The following is a 9,059-nucleotide window of genomic DNA, read 5'->3' as shown; positions in this document are numbered from 1 at the left end:
GCAGATTCTTACCCACTGCGCCTCCAGGGAAGTCCAAGCCTCATTCTTTTTTTTATTTTAATATTTATTTATTTGGTCATGTTGGGTCTTAGTTGCAGTGTACAGAATCTTTAGTTGCAACTTGTGGGATCTAGTTCTCTGACCAGGGATGGAACCCAGGCCCCCTGCACTGGGAGTGTGGAGTGTTAGCCACTGGACTGCCAGGGAAGTCTGAGCCTCATTCCAACACTTCATCTAGTCAACACCCATGTTTCTACCTTCAGTCCTGTCTCAATTATCACTTATTTTTTCTGTTTTAAAAAAATTATTAAAGCAATGAATTTTAATAAATTTTATTTTTTAGAGAAGTTTTGGGTGCACAGAAAAATTGAGTAGAAGATACAGAGATTTCTCATATAACCCACACCCCTTTACATGAACAGCCTCCCCATAATCAAAATTCCCCAACATTGGTTCTGATCTATGGACCCACATTGACACATCATTACCACCCAGAGTCCATACACGTTTTTAAAAGGACCCAATTTTACACAATCAGCAAGTTAAAGTACTGAGGCTAGAATATATGTATCAAAACCTTATGGTCCATAATCAAAATCCCAATTTATTTACAGCCAATCGCCTTCCATTCGTATCTCAGAATAAAATTCTTTTAATGAGAGTTTTACATGCTCCTTTCCCAATCAAAATTGTACAATCTTTCCCATGAGAACAATTAAACGTCTTCATGCCCTCCCCTAAATAAATCTCACCATCAGTCACAGTATTTCCAAACCCTGTCCTTGTTATAATTCCGGGTCAGTGAACACCATGCTTTCCCAAACGAATCCCCATCCTCGGTACATTCCCAGTAAATGAGGCGTCTGTACCAGAAGGGAAACACACATTTTGCAAAGTCTACAGAGAAAAGAGAAGCAATCAAAATAAGAACTCTTTTTATTTTGTACCTTGTCTCTGCCATCACACACACACACACACACACACACGCACACACACGTTCCCACTCCCATCTGCTCTACTCTGTTCCACCATAAGCATATGCAAAACAGTATTGGTGAGGGATTGAGGTTCTGCTGAAAGGTTTCTTTTCAAGGTAACACGGTTGAAGCACTCAGATTCTTGGTGCAATGTGATTTTTCTGACCGTCAGAGAACAATGCATCCCTTATTTCACAATTTAATTGACTGTGAATTCCCTTTGCAGAACCCTCTTGTGATCTCACCCACCCCCAGCCCACTCCCCCAAGACCAATATCACCACTTTGAATTCCAAGTCAAGACTCTCACCTTCTTCAGAACAGTACTTCCAATATCCTTCATAAGTTTCATTCAAGGAACACCACTTGTGTTTTACCTTGAACTGGACACAGTCATGGAAGATTCCATCTCTATAGCGGAATGGAAAGAAACACTTGCCCTCTAGAGAAAACAAGGATTCAGGTCATCCCTTTCTGGGACTGTTCATTGAGATGTTACATTACTTTCCTGCTGGGGGCTGGAAGGGGGTTTGTACTCAGAATTCAGAATCAGGACCCAATTTTATTGAACATTATTGAGTCACACAATATAGCGGAGCTGTGGGAACTCTACTAATAAAGGGTTTTTGTTTGCTTGTTTTATACTCCTACATCCATCCCACTATTTTCTATGGCATCAACAGTCTTGAAATTTTGCTCAGCATTTAACCCCAGTTCCAGAAATATACCTTAAGCTTAGAAACGTAAATGTGGGCATCTATCTATTAAATGATTACCACCACCTCCTGCCATATCTCTTTTCTTCATTCTCTTTCACCATCATACACCCTCATCCTCACACACACACATAGGCACAAACACACACAACTATTTATACTATTATATTTGTGGTTTATTTCCATACTTGATAATGTTAATACGAGGTATTTCTCACCCCCAGCACTATTTTTGTTTATAATATTCCTAATTACTATTGGACATTTTTTTTCTATATGAACTTTAAAATCAGGTATTTTTCTATTAGACTGGCAGAAATTAAAGAGTAGAAACAGGTAGTGCCAGTGAAATTTCAGAGTGGTTTTTCCATCTTGTTTTTGTTTTGTTTCTTGGCTGCACAGTGTGGGATCTAAGCTCCCTGACCAGGGATCGAACCCCAGTCACCTGCACTGCAAGGCAGATTCTTAATCAATGGACCACCAGGGAAGTCCCTATATTACACTTTATGAAAGGAGGAAAAAGATTATTTTTTTTAACCAGGAAAATATCCCACTGATTTCCCCATTTTTACAATTTTTTTAAAAAAATGCTTTTTAGCAGAAGTTTTCTGATCAACTTACCTTTGACTTCTGGGAGATGAGTTATAGTTTCTGAAAAATAAATTTGAAGTCGACATTTATTTCATCATTCTCCTGTCTTCCATCCAAGAATATGGCATGATCTTCTACTTTCTTAGGAATTTGGTTTCTGTTCTTCAATATGATTATATCATTTGCTTTATATGAGTCCTGCATATTTCTTGCTGATGTAATCCCAAAACATTTTGTGACACTGATATAAAACAAATGACTTCATTTTCTATCAGTGTCTAGTTGGTTCTTACCAGTATAGAGAAAAACTAATGATTAATGGATTAATATGTCTATCTGCAATTCAGTCATATAGCCTGATTCTCTTTCTAAAGCTAGTCATCTACTAGTCTTCCTAAGGACTTTAAGTATACAACCATAAAATAATTTTGCCTGTTATGTTCTGTAGGCTTACAGATAAGTTCCTTTTGAAAATCGCACATACATGAGGACCACCTCCTTCCAATGATTTTCATCGGTTCTATTTACAATAGACACCTCAGTGGTTTCCTGCTTTTAGTTGGAATGACATTAGGATTAAGGATGTTCATTTCAGCATGGTTCATAACAGTAAAAGAAAAGAGAAAAGAATCCAAAAATATCAATCACTAAGGGAATTTTAAAACAAAATACAGCTTTATAACATCATACAGGCATCAGAAAAGATGAGCATATAAATAGATATGGAAACATTTATACTTTGTTTTCAGATGACAAAAGGCATTTTCTGTTTTATTTCATTCTGTAAGATGCTATTTTTGCAAAAATGAAATCATGTTATAAAATTATATGTAATGAAAATATTTGATGACCTAAAAGTATTATCAGTAAAGCATCCAGTAAAATTATGATTTCTCTCTTCTTTTTTTTCCTTAGCTATTTTTAACATGGAATGTCCTTTATCTTATACACAAGCACATAATAAAGCAGTTTCATGAAAAATATGATTTCTTACCAGGAAAAGAAGTACAGTATTCAATTGCTTCACATTTTATTGCAAAATTTTAAAAGACTTTTCAACTCACCCATAGTTGGTAAATATGTATCTGAAAGACACAATTTTAAACAAATTTTCATTTCACTAGATTTAGCCTTTAAAATAAAATAAAATAAATACTTTACCAAATTATTCTATTAAAAATAATATTTTAAAGGTAAAAATTCAATGTTTATTTCCAGTGGTGTTATTGTGGGTGACTTTTAATTTTTCCTTTTGCTTTAACTGTACTTTCCAAATTTTGTGAGTGAATAAGGCACAATTAAAGTTATTTTTGAAACAAAGAAATTCAGCAGGCAAAAGTAAAGGATTTACTTTTTCCACCTTCCCTACAAAATAAATCACACAATAATAGGAAAAAATGTATTTTATCATTTCACCATTATTTCTTGTTTTGTTTTATTCTATTTCTTTTCAGTACTGTTAGCAAAGTACAATTTGAAGCAACCATTTACTTAACTGTCTTAAAATGAGGTCCAATTAGTTTTAGCATCTATTAAAAAAGGATCTTTTCAACAATTTCTCGGGTTTGTTGTGAGGATTAAATAAAAAACATATGTTTTGGCCTCTGCCCAGTAGAGAGCAGTTAGCAAGCACTTCGAATATGGTAGCAATTGTACTGCAATGATAAGGCTTTCTCTTATTACAACAACCCTGATTATTTTCTACCATCAAGTGGAAAACTTATTCAAGCTTGCGATGTGCTGTGCTTAGTCATTTCATTCGTGTCTGACTCTTTGCAACCCCATGGACTGCAGCAGGCCAGGCTTCCATGTCCATATATTCAGGATGCCATCCAACCATCTCATTCTCTGTCGTCCCCTTCTCCTCCTGCCTTCAGTCTTTCCCAGCATCAGGGTCTTTTCCAAAGAGTCAGTTCTTCACATCAAGTGGCCAAAGTATTGGAGCTTCAGCCTCAGCATCAGTCCTTCCAATGAGTATTCAGGGTTGATTTCCTTTAGGACTGACTGGTTTGATCTCCTTGCAGTCCAAGGGACTCTCAAGAGTCTTCTCCAACACCACAGTTCAAAAGCATCAATTCTTTGGCACTCAGCTTTCTTTATAGTCTAACTCTCACATCCATACATGACTACTGGAAAAACCATAGTTTGACTAGATGGATTTTGTCGGCAAAGTGATGTCTCTGCTTTTTAATATGCTGTCTAGGTTGGTCATAGCTTTTCTTCCAAACAGCAAGTGTCTTTTAATTTCACAGCTGCAGTCACCATCTACAATGATTTTGGAGCCCAAGAAAATAAAGTCAGTCACTGTTTCCAACCACAGTGCCTCAGATTTTCTTCTATAAAATGAGGACCAAAACTTTACCTACCCCAGGGACTGTTAAGGGGGTGGCAGAGGGTGAGATGGTTGGATGGCATCATTGACTCCCTGGACATGAGTCTGAGGAAACTCCCGGAGATAGTGAAGGACAGGGGAGCCTGGTGGGCTTCAGTCCATGGGGTTGCAGAGAATGGGACATGACTGAGTGATTGAACAACTGTTAGGAGGAACAGATTATTACACATATAAAGTACTTAGAATAGTGCCTGAAACAAAGAACTTAATAGCTTGTAACTGCTATTGTTACCAAGAATGTTATAACTACTGAAATATTATCACCACCATCATCATCACCATCATTTCATCACAACTGTCATCATTAATAAGATTCAAGCCAGTGTACAAGACATTGGGTCGGCCAAAAGATTTCATTTCAGGATTTTGCATAATGTCTTATGGGAAAACCCGAGCAGACTTTTGTGGCCAACCCAATACTTGTTTCACAGTATCACCTGTGCTATATAAAAGTATTATGTGAGCCTCACTGCTTAACGCTAGAAATGTTTTCTTCCACTCACACAGAAGGGAGGGCACAAGACAATTCTTTGGAGTATATGGAAATGCTTGCACGACACAAAGACTTTAAATATTTTTAAAAGGAAACCTGACCTAATCACAGCAGCAAAGAATTATGCAGCATTCGCGGTAGGAATGTAAAATAGCACAGCCACTAAGAAGTTTCTCAAAAGATTCAAAATAGAATTGCCATAGGATCCAGTAACCCCACATCTGGGTATTTATCTGAGAGAACTGAAGCCAGGATCTTGAAGAGATCTGAACTAGCATCACGCGGAAGCCAAGACACGGAAACAACCTATATGTCCATCGATGATGAATGGGTAAAGACGTGGTTTATATACACAACAGAATATTTTTCAGCCTTAAAAGGAAGGAAATCCGGCCATGGGCAAAGATGTGGATGAATCTGGAGGGCAAATTATGCCAAGAGAAATAAACCAGACCTAGGAGGAAAAACATTGCCTGATTCCACTTTATATGAAGCATCTAAACCAGTCAAACTCATTCTGTGAATGTTGTCACTAACGTTTACTTGCTAAGTTATGTTCGACTCTTTTGTGACCCCGAGGACTGTAGCCACCCACCCTGGAGAAGGAAATGGCACCCCTCTCCAGTATTCTTGCCTGGAAAATTCCATGGACAGAGGAGCTTGGTGGGCTATTGTCCGTGGGATTGCAAAGAGTCAGACACGACTGAGCGACTAACACCGTGCTGAAGTTTAACTATTACTGTTAGCCTGTGGGCGGTCCAACCCCACAGGAGACAGAAATGGTAACAGGCAACAGATGACAATCCCAGAACTCTGGGTTCACATGGCATGTCAGGGTCTGCCCGCCTGGACTGTCCTTCCCTCAGTGACCCCACTGTCATGGGATCCCTGAGTACTCCTCAAAGCTTGTTCTAGTGGAGAAATTATGCTTTGTGCATGGCAAATTTCTCACCCTGGAACAAGATCAATCGGATGAGCCTTCTGTGAAGTCTGGCCAGGTCAGTCACATGTCCAACTTCAGGACAGACACACAGGTGATTTAGGTTGTTGGTGGTCAGTCATGTCCAACTCTTTGCGACCCCATGGACTGTAGCCTGCCAGGCTCCTCTGTCTATGGGGTCCTTCAGGCAAGAATACTGGAGTGGGCAGCCATTCTCTTCTCCAGGGGACTCTTCCCAACCCAGGGATTGAACCTGGGTCTCCTGCTTTGCAGGCAGATTCTTTACCATACAGGATCCAAAACCTACTATCTCATCACTCCTAAGATGCTAAAACACTTGGCTTTTCATGTTTGAACATTTCCAATATCAGAATGCCCCCTTACACCTGCTGGCATCTTATTATCTGCAGATCAGGTTGCTATGGAGATGTGGTGGTTATGCCTGCACTAAAGATGATGGTATTCAAGAAGTCAGCGTCAAAACGAGTAGTATGGATGTCTGTGGCTCAAAAGAGAAATCCTCAGAGGCAAGAATAGGCTTTCTTAACTTCTGGGTTACAAGAGGAGAGAGAGGCAGTGAATAAGCAATAGTTTCAAAGATTCAAAGTAGATCACCACTACCTACTTGTTAAGACTGGCTCGGGCCCAGCACCAATGAGTTTTGTTTTATGCGTTGTTTCAAGAAATGCTGCCATCACTGAGATTCTGCGCAGCCAAAAGATAATGTTATATGGAAAAATATGACTTTAATAATTCAGAAGGCCAGACACAACAAGTAGAGAAATTTTAGGAACATCTTAACTAGCTTCTCTCATGTATAATTTCCTTCTTATGAATGTACAAAAGTGACATCTTGTAAAAAACCTATGTATAAGCAAAAGTGTTGTTTTTCTACAAGTGTAAAAAATCTAACTGATAAGGCAGTAGTAGTCATGGTTATACCAAGAGCATCTTTTCCTTTAAAAAAAAATTTTAATCAACACTATGTTTTGACTTGTCTTTCCATGCAAAGATGACCTGAAAAATACTTGAAAATAGTGTGTGCAAGATCATAGTTTTTTGCCATTCCATGAAAAAGTTGTTTTGACAACTCTATGTAAGTCTCTTCAGACATGTAAGAAATGTATCCATAATGAAATCCTTTCTTTTATTGTCACTTTATAGCAGTTGAAGGCAACATGATTTTGGTAAAAAGAATTAAATAGTCTTTCCAAAAATTAGTTCCATTTTCAAAAACCTCTCCATAAGGCATTTAAAATATATTAGCATGGGAATTCCCTGGTGGACCAGTGATTAGAACTCCATGTTTTCACTGCCAAGGGCCCCAGGAACTAAGATTTCACAAGCCTCACTGTGTAGCAAACCCCCTCAAAAAACAAGACAAAAGTACACAAACAAAATATATTAGCATGAAAGAAGACACGTGGTCATCAAGGAACATGATTTCTGTCAACAAAATTTTCTAATTCACATTCCTGCTCTTTGTTGAATCATCTTATTAGAAAAAAAAAAAAAAAACACCCTAGGGCTTCCCTGATGGTCCAGTGGTTAAGACTCCATGCTGCCAATGCAGAGGCCATGGGTTCAATCCCTGGTCAGGGAGCTAAGATTCCACATGCCAAAAGGATTTTTTTTTAATATTAAAAAAAAAATAAGTTCATCAGTGCATTGTGTCTATTTTATTAAAAAAAAAATACAGAGTATCTTTTTCTTTCTGAGGGAACATGAGATAGAGATGGCCCTTACCCTTCCTGGCGCCCCTGATTTGATTACACATGGCGGGGGAGGTTTTCAAGCATCCAACCCCAGGTACTGTCACGTCGCTGCTCACCTCCATGTTGGAGACCGGCCGCACTGTGGAGCCAGTAGACGGAAACCGACAGAAGCCCCACGGGCAGCGCCATGCCCTCCTCCAAGGAGCAGCCCGCCAGGAGTGGACCCTCCCGAGTTTATAGCCACGCCGCCTGTCTCCTCCCTGTCCCCTCCCCTCCATCCCGCCTCCTCTTTCTCCTTCTGTTTTTCCCTCAACCCCAGTCCCCTCCTTCCCCCGTCCTCTTCTTCTCACCTGCCTTCTCTGCCTTCACCTCCTCCTCTTTCTTCACCTTCCTCTTCTCTCTCTCTTGGCCCCAAAGCCAGACCTCCTCCTTTTTCATAGGAAGATACACACACAGACACACAAATAATAATAAGCTGGCATTCAATAAGACAAGAATTAGAAGTCATCACAAGGAATTTCCAGTTGTTTCCATGACAACAAGGATCACGGGAGCAGTCAGAGATTCATCCAAATCTTGGACCTTACCAGTCTTTGAAAGCCAGGGCTGAAGAATCCCCTGCAGCATGCCAGAGAGGCTGCCTGGGGAAGCAGGTTTGCTTCAGGAATACAAACATCTCAGTGTACGCTCCGTGAACCTTCGGCGTGAGCCACTGTTCTCTCGTGGCCCTTGATAATCTAGCTAATGAGTCACAGGTGACCTCACAGTTCCGGGAACGAGCAATACACCGTTTATGGTCACTTACATCCCACAACTCTGAGAAGTAAGGTTAATGGTCAGCTATGCAGCGAGCAGTACAAACTTGGACTCGGTTATAGTAATTGTTGCTTTCTCTTCTCGTTCGTAAAAAAACCAAACTACCGGCAGCGCTAGTGGTAAAGAATCTGCCTGCCAGCCCAGGAGATGCAAAACACTCGGGTTTGATCCCTGGGTCAGAAACATCCCCATGACTAGGAAGTGGCAACCCACTCCAGTATTCTTGCCTGGAAAATTCCATGGACAGAGGAGCCTGGCAGCTACAGTCCATGGGGTTGCAAAGCGTCGGACACAACTGAGTGCATGTGCACACGTGCGTGCACACACACACACACACACACACTTCCCTTCATTCTAGAAAATTCTCAGGCTCTAGGAGCTTCATTGTCCAGCTGAAACCTGTCCACTTCCTTGTAACTC

General features: G+C 40.0%; 1 protein-coding gene across 1 annotated transcript; it reads right to left on the bottom strand.

Moving 5' to 3' along the window:
• Positions 1 to 584: 584 nt before the first annotated feature.
• BSPH1 (binder of sperm protein homolog 1) lies at positions 585 to 8,643 on the bottom strand. Its single transcript, XM_040252416.1, has 5 exons — positions 8,411 to 8,643; positions 3,348 to 3,368; positions 2,314 to 2,343; positions 1,287 to 1,418; positions 585 to 897 (listed from the first exon to the last, which is right to left on the bottom strand). The coding sequence occupies exons 1-5, from the start codon at positions 8,448 to 8,450 to the stop codon at positions 755 to 757; spliced, it is 366 nt and encodes a 121-aa protein (XP_040108350.1). The 5' UTR covers positions 8,451 to 8,643; the 3' UTR covers positions 585 to 754.
• Positions 8,644 to 9,059: the final 416 nt, after the last annotated feature.

This window comes from Oryx dammah, unplaced genomic scaffold (assembly GCF_014754425.2).
Source record: "Oryx dammah isolate SB20612 unplaced genomic scaffold, SCBI_Odam_1.1 HiC_scaffold_13, whole genome shotgun sequence".
Taxonomy (NCBI): Eukaryota; Metazoa; Chordata; class Mammalia; order Artiodactyla; family Bovidae; genus Oryx; species Oryx dammah.
The sequence above is the reverse complement of the archived record's forward strand: the minus strand, read 5'-3'. Positions and strand labels throughout refer to the sequence as shown.